This window comes from Alosa alosa, chromosome 19 (assembly GCF_017589495.1).
Source record: "Alosa alosa isolate M-15738 ecotype Scorff River chromosome 19, AALO_Geno_1.1, whole genome shotgun sequence".
NCBI lineage: Eukaryota > Metazoa > Chordata > Actinopteri > Clupeiformes > Clupeidae > Alosa > Alosa alosa.
The window spans coordinates 19107673-19123654 of NC_063207.1; the positions used below are offsets into that span (position 1 = coordinate 19107673).

General features: G+C 41.4%; 1 protein-coding gene across 3 annotated transcripts; it reads left to right on the top strand.

Moving 5' to 3' along the window:
* Positions 1 to 618: 618 nt before the first annotated feature.
* On the top strand, positions 619 to 4958 carry mtfr1l (mitochondrial fission regulator 1-like). Of its 3 annotated transcripts, none has more exons than XM_048227317.1 (8): positions 619 to 753; positions 1497 to 1635; positions 1749 to 1856; positions 1948 to 2057; positions 2292 to 2503; positions 2803 to 3166; positions 3283 to 3429; positions 3753 to 4958. In XM_048227317.1, the coding sequence occupies exons 2-7, from the start codon at positions 1621 to 1623 to the stop codon at positions 3395 to 3397; spliced, it is 924 nt and encodes a 307-aa protein (XP_048083274.1). In that variant the 5' UTR covers positions 619 to 753; positions 1497 to 1620; the 3' UTR covers positions 3398 to 3429; positions 3753 to 4958. The 3 variants fall into 3 exon arrangements, with proteins under 3 accessions (XP_048083274.1, XP_048083276.1, XP_048083275.1); XM_048227319.1 differs by having other exon boundaries at positions 3286 to 3429; XM_048227318.1 differs by lacking the exon at positions 619 to 753 and adding an exon at positions 786 to 1304.
* The last annotated feature ends 11024 nt before the right edge of the window (positions 4959 to 15982 follow it).

Genomic DNA, 15982 nt, shown 5'->3' on the forward strand with positions numbered 1-15982 from the left:
CAGCGCTGCACGCTTGAAGTTACTATAACTGTAGAGATTAAAACCCTGGTGTACCACACCTAGGTTCTAACACTAATTAGACCAAATGAAAATCACCAGACATTGTTTGTGTTGATAAAACTATTTACTTAATACCATGGGCATTGTGTGGGGGATTGTTGGTGCCATTGTTTGCTCAGGGGAAGAAACGATAAACCATGTTTACAAAAGCAGTTACAACTAGCTTTATTTCAGTGGTTCATCAAAGACCTCTCGTGTGGGTCTTACAGACCTCGTAGGCCATAATTTCAATATAGTCTATGATTCAGAACGTTTGAGACATGTCAACTCATCTTGCTTCAGCAGAAACTTTGATTACAATTCTCTAAAACGGCAGAGTTAATGTTGTTAAGTTCAGAGAGGTTGACTGAACTGTATAATGTGATACCATGATACGTGGCCGTGCAGGGGACCCACAGTTCCACAGTATGTGGATACTGTATGTTCTGTTAAAAATTACTATCATTGTTTTTACCATAGAACTAGACAGTAAAAGAAAGGGTTTTCCCATAAAAGAGGGCACCGCTTTGTGACGAAACTTCCACAGCCGTAGTACCTCACATTCTATTGGTAGTTCAAATGTTGTGAGGAAGCCGGTAACCAATGAAAATATAGAATGATCGTAGATAACGGCGGTGTACGGGGAGAAATTCGCATTTTTCTTCCAACCGAGAATCCATCCAATTTGGGAGAAATCAAACGTCTTCTGGACACGTATGTAAAAGCTTGCCGAACGCCATCTATGTAGTTTCTGCATGTAAATACAGTTGCAGTCCAACAAGTATCGTAACGTCAACGTTATGCAGTCTGTTTGTGTTGTGACCTGCTAGCAGCTAGTCGTTAGTGATAGCTATCACAGATAGTGGGTTACTAGCTTAGCTAAGGTTACATTTATTTGCAAGGCCGTTTATTCGTTACAACATAGTGTGTCAACTGGTAAAGATGCTGGGTAATATTGTGCTGTTGTAGTGGTTCATTTTGGCCAGTTGATCTAGAATAACTTAGTTATGCATGTATGTTGCATGTGAATGTTTTCACCGTAGGTTTAACGCTAGAAGTGCTAGCTGTCCTACTACTATCTACTTGATTAGCAAGCTAACGTTAGCATTTGTGTAGCAAGGTAACGCTAGCAGAGAAGAGATTGATGAGGCTGAAGGTCTGACGCCTTTGACAGTGTTATAAATCATGGGCATATGATTGCACTGGCCGAGATTCCAGCTTCTACGCATTAGCCTTACCCAGTAAATGATTGCGACTTCGTGAAGGTAACAGTTTCTAGCTCTCATAAGTAGCCTAATACTCGCATGGGCAAAAAAATAGGCAACTATTGACTTGCATATGTTATGTTATGTTATGATAATTATTATTAAAGCTGTATGTCGGATTAATCCTGTGTGCTTTCATTGCACGGTTAACTGTGTTTCACTCGCAAACTATCCTAATACTATTGTCCTCAGATGTTGATTGATCCAGCTGACTGAAGAACGTTCTGTCCTCTCCGACATGACCAGCAGCTGTTAGAGGGGGAAAAACACCAGTTAAGAGACATCTTTAGCTGTATTCTTCATACAGCCGTACGACATGGATTCAGGAGGGGTAAGAGGAGTGATTGATCATGCATTTAATACAGATTACAGGCGTGCGAACGCAGTTGTTACAATTAGCATCAAGAGTCATCGAATAGTAATGTCAGAGCTGTCTTTTTTCAGGAGGTGATTCCCATTTGGCAGAATAAGCCACATGGATCAACTCGAAGTGTGGTGAGAATGATTGGCTCCACTCTACCACTCAAACCATGCCCTCGTGCATGTTTCCAGGTACATTTTAATAGTGTCATGCAGACTGATCATATATTTGAGTCTTCTAAATTACTTGTTGAGTGTTTAGCCTTGTGTTTGCCCCTGATAGGAACTGCCAGGGCTTCCCCCCTTGAGACCCACGGATGGTCCTATGGTGCCCACCCTGGCCGACATTGCATGGCTTGCAGCTGATGAAGAGGAGACCTATGCAAGAGTTCGGTAGGTGACACTCGACAGCATTTGCAAAATCCTCACTGGATGGCTGATTGCTTACTGAATGCTTTGATTGTACTTGGAATTACCCTCTTGTATTGTTTCATTACTGGTTTTGTTATTCATTTATGAATCAAGAGTTTATGTTGTGCATGTCTTGCAGAGAACATATAAAGTCACAGTTCCTTTGCAGATGCCTAATGCATATTGTGTGTCTGTTTTTGTTTTCCTGTCAATCAGGAGCGACACTCGTCCTCTGAGGCATGAGTGGAGGCCCACGCCTCTCCTGGTGCTGCATAGGAACTCTTCGGTGCCCAACTTTCGTCCGACGGGCAAGCGCATGGAGGGTCTCAGGAAGCCTGGAGTGACAGCCCTCAATCGTACCACTGCACTGCAAGATGAGCTCAGCAAGTTGCGGGCACAGATTGCCAAGATTGTGGCTAATGAATCAGGTTGGACACTTGGTCTTCATCTTTTGCTCAGGGAGCTTGCAGACTTGTCTAAGGAACTTTGGTAGAAATTATTCAGATAACATTGATTGGTAGTGTTTGTTTATGTCTAGGTCATATATGCTAGGGTCATACTGAAGTTTCCCTGGAAACAAAATATAGGTCCGTCACGAGCAACTTCACAAAAACATCTTTGAGAGTGTGACCATTATGGAAAGGATTTAGCTAACAGGTTGTTGTACTAATTTCTTAAGATTTTCAGGATTATGAAAAAGAAAGTAGAAAATATGTTTGTCTTTCAGGTTCCAACCCACTGACACCAGATCTCCTGTCCCCTGATGACACGAGTGTGGGCTTTTCCATGGCTCCGTTCGAGACGGCTGCCTTCCAGCCCAACCCCACGGCATCCTTCGTCATCAGCGACGTCACCGAGGAGGAGGAAGATGAAGAGGAGGACCAAGATGAGGAGGAAGAGGTGTCCGAGCTAGTGCCCGACCCCATGCCTCCTGTCTCCATGACCGCTTCAGCCACCTTTGACCTTGACAGGCCTAGCATGGACTTTAGGGAGGCAGAGGAGGACACAGTGTCGCTGTCCAAGTCAACAAGTTTTGCCGACGTCAGGGACATCTTGAAGGACATGAACCGTATGAAGATGAGCAAGGACAGGTCAGTCAGACTACAACAGAATCCTCTTTAATTTGTATCTAGTAATGCTTGTCAGTGTTGACAATTTCCATAAGTTATGTTGCCAATGTGTAGCAACTCTGTTTTCTGGTTCCCAGTAGATACAATCGGGGATGTACCTCTCTGAGAGAGGAAGATTCTGCCTCCCTCATCTCCGAGATCTTGAGGAAGAAATTCATACTGAAGGATGAAGACACCGCTCCGATGAAGTAGTCTGTGTTCTCTGCCCTAGATCACCCCTCTACGTAAGTCGTGCAGTAAGCCTTCCCATGTTTAGTTGGGTCTTCATAATACATCCTCATAGTGGGAGATGAAGGATTTCAGTTAAGTTTAAATTTATCTGAGATTAAATAAAATGTAGGATAGTGTGTGTGTATGTATGTATGTAAGTAAGTAAGAGATCTATTCATTTGTATTAGTGCATGAGGGAGGATGACTCAAAGTAGTGTTTAGAATTTAAGAACAAAGCAAAAGTATGTGTGGTGTGGGTGTTCTGTGGCTATGGAGCACAGTATGTTCTCATCAGTAAAGATCAACCGGTCCATAATTATTTCTTCTTTATTTGTAGGCCCGTGTCTGTTAATTGTGTTCCCATAGAAACCCGATAACTCAACTGACAGTGTCTCCGGCTGGGTTGACCGTGGCCCTCTCCTCCTACCCAAGCTCTAGGATACTGCAGATGAACAGAGCTAGGACTGCGCTCTCCTTCCCTGATCAACACTCCCTGTCTCCCCTTGCATACCCTCGGACTGCCGATTATCCTTTGAGAGGGGAAGTCTCACAGAGCCAGTCTTTCATTGCATTTGCTGCCCAGCCATTTGGACTGGATCCAGTCTTTCCAGCCTCTGATACCCCATCCCCCATCATCCCCTGCAGACATCTGTCCTGCGTAGCAGTTTTAATCGCTGCTTCCCAATGCAGATGCTCTCCTTAGCACTGGCAAGGTGGTCTGGACAGAAGAGACCCATCTGAGGTTGAGGATGACCTACAGAATCAGTGACTGATGCCTGGATGAACCCCCTTCTTTTTGTTTTTCCTTAAGAATGGGAAGACTTCCTTCTTGCCCTATTTTGCCTCTAGTATGTTATTTTATTTGTGAAGTTCCTTTTTTTTTTTACAAACAATTCAAAACGTACACACACCTGTACTTGAAACTGTATATAGAAACAGACTGTATAGAGTGTAGTCACAAATGATGAGTGATGATGCTATACCCTTTGACTTTGTTCAGCCCCGGTGAGTTTGTCTGCAAAGCGATGCATATACATTTTAATACAATCTCCATTTCTCTATCCCTCATTTGGGACATTTTCTACATTATTATTCTTTATATGCAGTCTGTCTGGACCCTCAAGGCTTACAGTTAAACCTTTGACATTTTAAGCATTTGCTGCCTACAAGAACTCAAACCTTGACAGTGAAACATAGTACAGGCCGTCAATGAAATGTGACCCATATCGTTTGCTGTGGCGTTTGCAAAGAAAATATGGTTTTGTTGTATTTTTTTTTAGCTTGAGTTTTGCAGATATATGTATACACATATATGCACACCTACTGTAAAGAGAGAATGAAGTGTCATTTGTTTTTAAAAAGTGCTGCTGTCATGCTGCCTAAGTCAGCCCAAGGGATATATTTGTGGAAACTGGGGGGTGGGGTCTTTTTTTTGTGTGTGTGTGTGTGTGTGTGTGTGTGGTTGATTTTGAAGGCAAAACTGCATGTGTGACATGATTTCAAGAGAATGTTGAGACTGAATATAAAAACCCTGTGTAGTTTGTGTGTGTGTCTGTTCTGTTCTGTTGTTGCCTTACTTCAGGAGCTGTTGCCTATTTTCCATATGACTGCTGTGTGATTTAGTGGTAACCTTTTGAGATATGACATTTATGACTTGAGCCCTCTGCCCTCTTTTCAACTCTCATTAGAGAACACAAGTTCTCACGCTAACAACATGGTTTAGTTTGATTTCTATATGGCAACGAGAAACAACAGCACCCACAGAATAAAGCTAGCTGCTGCAACATGTTGAGGGTGTGCAGCTAGAACAATAGTGTTGTCCCGTACTTGCACATGAAATATGCTCATTACACACCTCCATCCCTCCATCTGCCCATCTTAACTCTTCATCAAACTAGATGGGTGTTATTGAGTTGTTGCTTAACACAAGTTTGATGGATTCCAGTAGAGAGTTGCATAATTCTGAATTAGCTGAATAACATTTATCAAACAGGTTTATCAAGAAAATTAATGGACCCAAAACTGTTCTGTGCAAGTTCTCAGGGGTGCACATGAAAGCAGTGAGTGAAGTGTAAAGTGACTTGAGATTCCCCTGACATGTTCTGAATGAGAGGAATGGAGGACATGGCCTGGGGTCTTCCGTCATTGGTTGTCATAGGAAGAGGTTTTATGCAAACACACGTTACATAAACTTTATGAGAAGTCTTCAGTTATTTCTGGAGGTCTAAGAGAACAAAATCTATCATTTCACTGTAAGAGGCAGGTGTGAGAATGCTGGATTATGCCTGTCCTTTTTTGATTTCATCATGCAAATGTTGGTTTAATAGCATGGTTCATTCAGGATAAAAGGAACTTGAAAACAAATCTATTTTGTTGTCTAATTGTAAGGATGTTTTCAGGGCAGGAAGCAAAGCAATATCAAGGTGTTTCATAGTTTTACCAAGACTGCTCATGAATTGATTTTTTCCTAATGTTTTTTGATTTGTAATCATGATTAAACTGTTCTACATGATTTTGTTACAGGGAATAAAGCAGAGAATTGTTGAAAACATATGTTGCTGTGAATATTGCATTTGTGGGTAAATAAAATAGTTTGTTTTAATTCATCAGACCTGTTATCTTGCCTGTGTGAACCCACTAAATGAAGACTAGCACGTTGTGATGAAGGACAATCAAGAGTGGGTCCATGTATTTTTAGCCTGCAGTGATGTCCTGTCCCCACAAGATGGTGTCATTTTTGTTCTAATAAAGCCTTTCTTCAATCTGAGTAAAATGTACGGGGCACTCTACATAGTTTAACTAATATACATACTTCTCCAGGTAACAGAATATGCAATCCCAATACCCAGATAGAAAGAGTGTTTCCTATGGTGCTGTGTGTATAACTCCAAGTCAACTCAAAACTCCAAGGTTTGAGCAGCCTAACATTGACGGTAGCTGCTGAAGGATGATATTTTTCCTGAGATGAAGATGAGCAGACCCATCGTTGCTATCAGACATGCGAATACCTTTCCCTGTCGGGTTTGGTTCTCTGTGTTTTAGTGACTTCGAAGATTAGCTACCCTCATTTTCTCTCGAAGGCCTGAGTTGATTCAGGCCATGTGCAACTCGGAGTCTATTTTCTGTGCGAGTCCTTGGCCTACTTTGTCACTCCTCACCTCTAGGAAGTGGATCCTGTCTATTTTAGCTGCTTGCGAGATGTCTATGGAGAGTTTGTTTAATGGAGCCACGTGTCACAATGTCAAGTTCATATATAAATAGCGACCTCTGGGACAACTCTGATGTGATTTTCTTAATCTCAGATTATTCTGTGGGTATTTAAGAGATGACTGAGAGGTGGCAGCTATGAATTGTTCAGACCATAAGATCTGATCATGTAGTCTACCACTGTGTGTGTGGTGTTGAGTGGGAAGGTGTCTTCACACATCTGAACATTCACCCAACGGTATTTGAACCAGAAGCTAGAGCCAGCATCAAGATGAAGTGACTGTTAAAAACATTATTTGATTGTGCAGGATGAATAATAATAACACTAAAGGATACTATTGTTCCATCTCTGTCCACCAGCGAGACATTTATGTCTGTTTGACATTACTGCTCCTTGTATCACTTTTCTCTAAGTTCTCAAAATAGACTTACATGAGGCTCACTAAAGACCATAAATTCTTATTCATAAATGTGTTAAGAATTTATGAAACATCTACACGGTTTTCTAGAAATAGGTTGAAAGAGTCACTCAATTAGTGTCTGAACCTGTGACAACCAGCATGAACGTCACAGAAATGATAGCTTAGGCGAAAGTTTTACATCTATTCATTCTAACCATTATTACTAACCAGTAGGTGGCTCATGCTTGTCTACAAAGTATTGTATCTCATTCACTTCTCTGCTGATTCCAATACATGGATTCTAATGCCCATCCATCATCAGGACCAGTGGACTCATCATCCCTGCCTTCTCCCGTCGCCAAGATCTGAGACCTTCTTGACATTTGCCAGATTCTGGATGGGGACCTATGCCAAATACTGCTTACTGTACTCTAGAGACTGCCAACTATATCTCTGATTGTTATCCTCATTGCTGTACATCCATTCCAGGAGCAAATCATTATCTATCTCTGTCTACTCAGTCTTACTGAGTCTTTCCGGTAGAATTCCGGTTGCCATAGATTCTTTCACAGACAACTAACAAAGCCTTATTAATGCATAATTGCTGGGCCAATTTAAAAATACCTGGCATAGAAAAGGTCTGGTCAGTACATTCTTTGTTTCCAGGACTGGAGCTCAGTGAAAGTCACACTACTATTTGTAGACAAAAAAAAATGATAATGATGGATCTATCATTTTGATATAAACATGTACAGATTGGACAAAATGCTGGATCATTTAAATGAATGTAATTTCCTTGGGATTTCTCTTGCCTTCTGACATCATCAAGTCCAAAGAAAATAACATAGCAACTACAACCAAAAGAATACCGCTAAACAAAGATGCTCAGATGTGTTTCAGTGGAGACTGAAACATGTCTGAGCACAATAGCACACACACACAATATGTGACATGTGACTTACTTGAATACAATGAAAACAAAAATCAAGGCTTTCTCCAGAGGAAATCTTATTGTCTGCGTTGCTCTCTACCAAGTGTGCTTTTGTCTCACACTACACCAGTGCAAAGTGTAAATGTGCAAAATAATTCTACACAACATAATCTGCCCTTTCTTAATTTATACTCTTAAAGGAACCGTATGTAGGATTTTGGCCAAAACTGGTACTACAATCACTTTCAAAATACTGTAGAGCGGTGTACACCGCATATGTGGTAACTAGAGCAGAGCTGGCAACCCAGATGCCGAAACACTACTGACTTTGTGATTACTAGATAGGTGGAGGGTGGCGGATCAGGCTAAAACACAAAAATATAAACATCAACATCAGTTGAGGGCTGCAACTTCACTTTTTTAAATGACGATATCCTGGCCGGACTACTGTTGTCAGTCATATAAGTATTTGAAATTAGCATGATTTCCTAATGTCTAGTGACAAATCAGGGCCATTTTATGATTAATTGAATTACATTTCTTACATACGGTTCCTTTAAATATTCAGTATAACACATTGAAATGTACACAGTTCAAATGATCAAACTACTATTGCTCAGATGTGTTTCACTGAGTTAAGAAAGGTACATATCCAAAAGCAGCACTGTAATTAGACAGCCCTAGTTAGTCAATTGTGCGGGGGAATGATTCCAGTCCTTCCTCTCTGATCTCTCCATGTTTGCACCGCTCAGTGAGACTGCTGTTCATTTCAGCCCAGCGGCCCTCGTCCTGGTCTCATCAGGCTCGGCTGATTTGTATGTTCAGATGTCCAGGCAGCCCCCAGGCCAGCTTTGCGTGGTCACTTTCAGGGCTTAGGGCTAGCCGTGGGTGGAAAGCCAGTCATTGATTCATGGTCAATGCGATGAAAGTGTGTGTGTGTGTGTTTGAGTGTCTGTTTGCCCATGTGGCTTTTCATGTTTGACGTGATGAAGGGAGTGCGTGGAATCCTTGACTTTGTGAGTCTGAGTGTGTGGGAGGAGCAGATCTCCTTGTCTCTCTGTGTTCTCCCACGTCAGGCGAGTGAGAAACAGAGAGGGAGAAGATAAGACGCAAATGCTCCTCTATGACTCTGGCTTGACTATCTTTTTGGCACACTTAAAAGAAAACATTACGTTTTACACATTTGCATGCCGCAAGCTGAAATCGTAATCTAGTGTCCATCAGCCCATCAGTCCATCGATCTATCTATCCATCCATCCATCTATTCATCAGTCCATCCGTTGTTCTAATAAAATGTCAGTGGATGGTATGATGCCATTGATCCACTGCTCATTTAGGCTCAGCTGGAACTGAGGCACAAATTCACCATGTCAGAAACAGAGACAGGCGCTGATCTGACAGCAGCAGCATTGCCATAGAGGACGTAGATATGGACAGATTGATGACCAAAGACCTCACCTTTGAACAGCATGTGGTACTCTTATTTATAAGTTTGAACAAGTGTAGTATGGACTACTTTGGGCTGTGTACAAAGACCATGAAAGACTTTTGGAAATGAAACACAATATTGTTTGTGTGTGCACTGGACTCTGGGGGTGGGTGAGGGTCAGACATAACATACACACATCACAACATAAAAACACACACACACACACACACACACACACACACCACTTTTTTTAGTGCCCAACACTGCATTTCATGTTTCATGTATTACATATGTGTCTCCTGTTTAGCTTTCCTGTTAGATTTCTCCCACCCTGATGATTAATTTGAAGCCTCAGTACAAGCTTAAGGTGAACCATTTTGGGTGATGTCTCCCGCTTCTCCCGGTCCTCTTGAATGCTTTAGCATTAGCATCACACCTTTATGGCTGGCAGTGTGATTTGGGCCCACTGCTTTCATTCTGGGGCTGGCTGGGCCCCAGGTCTCTTCCCAGAGCCAGCTGCCTCCACTCTGCCATCAAAGGGGAGAGGAAGGGGAGCAGGCCGGAGGAACTCACAGTGCGTTCCAGGCTTCCACTCCCAGACCCAAGCACTGAGGGGTCACATCATGATCAGTTATCAGCTGAAAGCAGACCTCCCCAGAAAAGACAGATGGTTTTGTTTCATTGTGGCTCTTTCCAAGCACACCTCCTGAAATGGCTCGGTGTGCCATATATTGGGATTAATGCCAGATCTGATTTTTTTCAACGTAGGCTATTTTAAAACATCCAAATGTGGTTGAGCACTGATTGTACTGTTCTTTTCAAAATAACACATAACCTTAACATTAAGCTTAACACCAACATTGCTGAGACCGGCAGGCACACAAACAACAGTGTTAACCCGCTGAGTTGACTCACACATCCTCTTCATGACAGATGCACCCGACGAGCAAATTTAGCCCTAATACAATATGAATGATAGGAAATGGTGAGCAATTTATTACATCAAAACAAATAAGAGATGAGTCATGTCTTTGTGACAGATGAATATTTATAGGATATTGGACCACGTGTTTGTGTCAATTTCCGTGCAAATCAAGTGGAGCAGGGCAAGACATTCTGTCATAACTGGAATCAGAGTGGATGAAGTGGACTTAAATAGGAAATTTTTTTACAGCAACAAGCAGCTATAAAATTAGACTCCTGGAGTCCTTTTTATTTTGGTGAAATCTATCAATATATATTCGCTATGCAAGTAAAATATTCCCTCTCATAAATTTGATTAGACTGTAAGAACACTAACAACTGATCCTGTTTTTAAATTCTGAAAATGTATAGTCCAGAGTTATTTCACAAGAATCCTCTGCATGTAAGCTGTGTATGACCATGCTTCTGCTCATATTATGGGTGATGATCAGCAGTAGTTTAGATAAGGGCTATTAGAGCATGTCTCTGGGTGCACTGGACGCTCAACTCCACAGGGGTTTCACCAACAAGCAGAGAAACAGCTTTTATTACAGCTATATTTACAGATCTATTTCACTAGATCCTCTCCACCTCGGGCTGAGCTTTTCCATCCATGTTGGGAAGGTATGTCTGTGCTACAGCCTAAGTGATCACCCCATTGACAGAACTATGGTCTCAACATGTATTTCCACGTGAGACCCTTAACGAAATACTGTAAAATGGCCACAGATCTTGCTGAAACATTTCCATCAGTGGGTCCTCAAAGCCGCCAGAAGTCCTCGTGTGCGTGTGCACGAGCTCTGGGATGGAAAAGCTCCCAGCTTGGCCTTCGTTTTGGTTGGAAATGCTTTTAGCGAGGTGGGGGAGCTGGAGCCGCTGCGTGCTGTTTTTAGCCCTCGTCTGCAGCCTCATTAACGCTGCCTGGTGCACAGAGAGGGTGACCGCCAGCTGGGGAACCGACCGCGCGGTCATAGGAGAGCCGGCCATGCGTCATGGAGGTAGACACGCGAGCGCGCGTCATGCTCATCGCTGACATTTCACACTGAATGTACCGCGATGGACTGATAGCACTTGTAGCATGTTGTATTTATCCATGTTTCTGATTTCTTTGCTTGCCATTTACCTCTATTGGCCACTTATACCCTACTAAATCATTTGCGTTTCCTCGCTATCAGCGCCTTATAACATGGCACGATGTGTATGAACAATCAACATTTGTTCCAGGTTTGGTAAGTAGCCTAGAACATAAAAGGAGATAGCTACAGGTGCTGTTTCTGCAGTCTGGCAATTTCAAACGTAAACAGCGCTCAACATCTGCCTCTATTTTAGCCTATGCACCTGTGCCTTGTCTAATTTTCATTTTAAAAAAGGTAATAGTTCTGTTGAATTGTTGATTAGGAAATAATACATTGCCATTTTAAATTCCTGGAATAGGCCGTAACATGTACTGTAAGTATTTTGGGTATATTTTTGTGAACTACATGTAGCCTAGTCATGAGTAACCTGACCTGCTGGGACTTGAAGTTTGAGACATCTCATTAGGGCCTGATGTAATTGAGCACAAAGTCGCAGCACAACTCAACCTCGCAGGTTCAGCGAGCACATTTCTCCATCTTCCCGCTGCGTTTCCACGGCAGAAAGTCTGCGTGGGGTGGCACAACATGTCCCATACACCAGGGTTCACATTGGGTCGATGTCGTTTCAGTTGATGCTTGACTTTCATGCTTTCTACAGCTGTTCTGCAATGCACTCTTGAGTCTTTGTCAGTATTGTTGAGACGTTATTACTGTTTGATTATACCATGTTAACACAAGTACAAATACATGTTAATATCAAGTTCATTGTGGACTCTTAAAACACTCATAAAACACACGAAAATGTAAATGATACTGTTACAGTCATAATATTAGAAGCAGTAGATGTGCTATAGACCCTTTCAACAATAAAAACAAAAACAATGCTTGAAGGTTCTATTTGGGCCCCAATCTACTTCCTCTGCATTAAGATAACATATGGAATGTTAAAAAGGAAGCCTTGTGGGGCCAACTATGATGCTGATAATGGAACTCTCTTGAAAGGGTCCATACTATAACCAGAGAGGGTTAAAGCGGAGTAATCAAGGATCTTTGCTATAACCTACCCATCGCAGCTGGATTGATATTAGCTTATGGTATTTTGCAGTGTAGTTTAATATGGGAACTATACACTTAACTACTACTATTGTACTATACGTGAGTGTAGGACATGGAGCTTTGCTTTGTGAGCTTTGCTGCACACTTATTATGCAGGAACCATCACATCTGTCGATGGAAAACACATTTTAAAAATAACTCACTGGCATGCTCAGTCTTTGAAAGGTGGTGATAACCTGCGAGGAGTGAAGTGTGACTTCTAGTAAAGACATGTGCCTGACAGATCCTCCAGTACGCCGGCAAGATCTCTAAACATCCTCAAACATTTCCTTCGTAAGGATGTCACTTTCTTGACCTGCAAATGTGGTGAGGGCTATTTGATCTAGTTCCAATGGCAGATTTTTTTTTAATGAATTTTACGTTGCAGGCAGTAGGCTTTGTTATATTGTCCAGATTATTTGGAAGCCAGTTTCTATACCCAGAATAGTGTATCTGTTACATAATAAGGTATGACAGAACATTAATCTTAAGGGGAGTAATAATTGGCCTTTTATGGGCTTGCAATCACACTTCCTTCACTGTGAAATAATTACCAATTCAGAATTGCTCTGGAAGAGTGCATATACTATTCACACGTCAACTCTGCTTTCCTAGATACAGTGAACAATAATTACTGGATGTCATTCACACAAACTGAACTTAGCAAACCATAAAATAAGTCCCAACCATCCCTTGAGTTAGCTGGGAGTTAATAGTCTCTGCTCCACCTGATGGTAATCAATAATGGCCTTTTATACCCATTTTAAAATGAGACATTCAGTTAGAGCTGTGCAGTATTTGACTAATTACAGTCTCTTATAAGAATTATGGCCATGTTGTCATGTGGCTGTTGGAGAAATAATAGTTCTGCAGGGTAGAACGATTGGGTCAATTCACACAATGTGCCACGTACCCATTGTGGTTAAAACAATCCCTTAAACTCAGAAAAATATGGCATGAACACTGGCAGCCTTATCCAAGGGGAAAAGCCTCTGGTCCTGGGGTTTGGGAGAGATAGAGATTGAGATGGGTTTGCTCTGAGTATAATCCAGCTCAAACACTCCATGGGGATTCTATTGGGCTAGATGTGTTCCGACAGATGGTTTCATGAGATGCGAGGCTTGTGCTGTTTGCAGCTGGAACTTGGCAGATTTGATTTCCAGAGATTTGACACATGATATAAACATAATATATAATAACATATAATAAAGCAAATAATTGCTTTACTGTTTAGAAAGAGAAAGAGAGTGAGAGAGAAAGAGAGTCTATTCCATGGTAAATATGCTATCCACAATATATTGCATTGAGACCTTTTTATTCAATGTGTGTGTGTTTGTGTGTTTGTGGTCCTGTGTCTCTGTGTGTGAGAGAGAAATATCAGAAGGGATACTGATGGTATTAATGACCTTGTTAGTATACATATGTTAGTATACAAACATGCATTATAGCAGCTCCTGATGAAATTAATAACTAAATGTCTCACCTTCAACGTATGTGTACTTGACACTTTCACACGCCTATCTTTTTTTTTGATTTGTTCAAAATCAGGACTGACCTGATCAACTCTTATGGAATTTGGCAAAACGTAATAAACTCTGGTCTATTTAATAATTATAGAAACGACACCTGTGACACACCGATTGCATAGGCTCCAACAGGTGACATCTGTGAGGTCAGACTGGCTTTAAAAGTCACAGATGAGAGTCCATATTCATACTGTATGTCATTCACAAAAGATGGTTGGAACCAGGTGGATAAACAGGCATTATTAACCCTTTGGTCAGTGTACAGATATGTTGTGTGTGTGTGTAGTGCCCCAGTAGGGCACTGATCACAACTTCTTGCTATTAGAGATTTTTATTGATAGGACAGTTTCCAGAAGTGTTTGTGTCTGTGTGTGCTTCACTGTGACACCAATATATGTAATTTGTTCAACTGTTGGGACACTCTCATGAGGCCAATCTCATATTTGTATCACTCTCTCTCCAGTGTCATTACTTAGAGTAGCCTACACAAAGGACAGCCAGATTTAAACTACAGACACAACACCAATTTCATCATGCTATTGATTTAGCCTATTTTTTTTTTTTTTTTAAAGAAAACTAGCACAATCACAAATAACCATTAATATTTCTTTCAGAAATGAGGGAACCCATTCGAGTCATTACATAAACTGAATAAGCGCCGAGTCCATTAACAGCACATCCCTGTGCTGTGCTGCAAACCAGTCATTTCATACAATTAACTCCCCATCTCCTATACTCCCTCAGCCACAAGCAGTAGCAGAGCATGGAAATGAGTCCTTCTCCTTTTTGCACACTTGTTTTTCTCCCTCCCCCTCTGTCCCTAAGAGCTTGTGCTCACTATAGATTGATTTCTCAAGCTACTGGCTGAATAAAACCACTATTTGTTGTCACAGACTTGTACGCTGAGGTAGTGAACCTTGCAAGTTGCAGGTTGTTTTTTCCAGGGAGCCATGGCATCACGAGTTATTGAAAGGTGTAAGTGTGTGTAGGGGTGTGTGTGCCAAACATCTCACACTCACACCCCAGCATGAGAGAAACACGCTGTTAAGAAAAGGAAGCAAGCATTTGGCTTTTCATCAGTCAGCTGAATATATGGGCAACAAGATAGAGCATGAGTAGAGTTGAATGGCCGATTTCCACAAATACTGTACATGCAAAGCAAACATAAAAAAGAATGACAAAAGCTTAATTGTTTTTCATGCACTTGTATCTGTTGTCTTCATTAGTGACCTCTCTGTTCTAAGAGAAAGCTGTATCTGAATTACCCTGTGGCCTTTTATTAAATATCACTTTTTTTGTTTGCACCTTTTTGCATTCCAGTCACAGTGTGCCTGCAGTAAGGTTTTCAAGGACACCCAGAGCAGGGAATCAAGACAGAAAGAAAGACGGACAGACAGAAAGAAAGAAAAAAAGAAAGAAAGAAAGAAAATAGTGCTATTGTTACATAGTGGATACTCAAAGTATTCACCCTTATACCTATGCAAATAAAACTATTTTGAGTCTGGTTGTCTTCAAGGTTATGGACATGGTTTATAATATTGGTTGTGTGTAAATGCAAAACAAAGATGAATTTACCAAAAATAAACACATTATTATGCAGCTCTATGTTATTCCTCGCCATGTCAGTGTCCGATAATTTGCAATTAATTAATTGATAATTAATTAATTACACTGGTCCTATTTTTGCCATGTCATTCCTTTACAGGCTACAGCACATGTTGTCCACTCCTCATATTCTCACATCTGAAAGTAGCCGTTGGAGAGAGCAGAAGAGAACCATACCTTCCTCTAGTGAGTGGAACAGAGAGAAATTGAATTGGCTATCATCATTGCAGGCTATCACAATTTATCATCACCATCTTGAACCTAGAGTGACAGTACTGTCAGTGAGATTGCTGTACAGTAAACTCTGCTAGACTCCTCCCTCAAGAACTCCTAT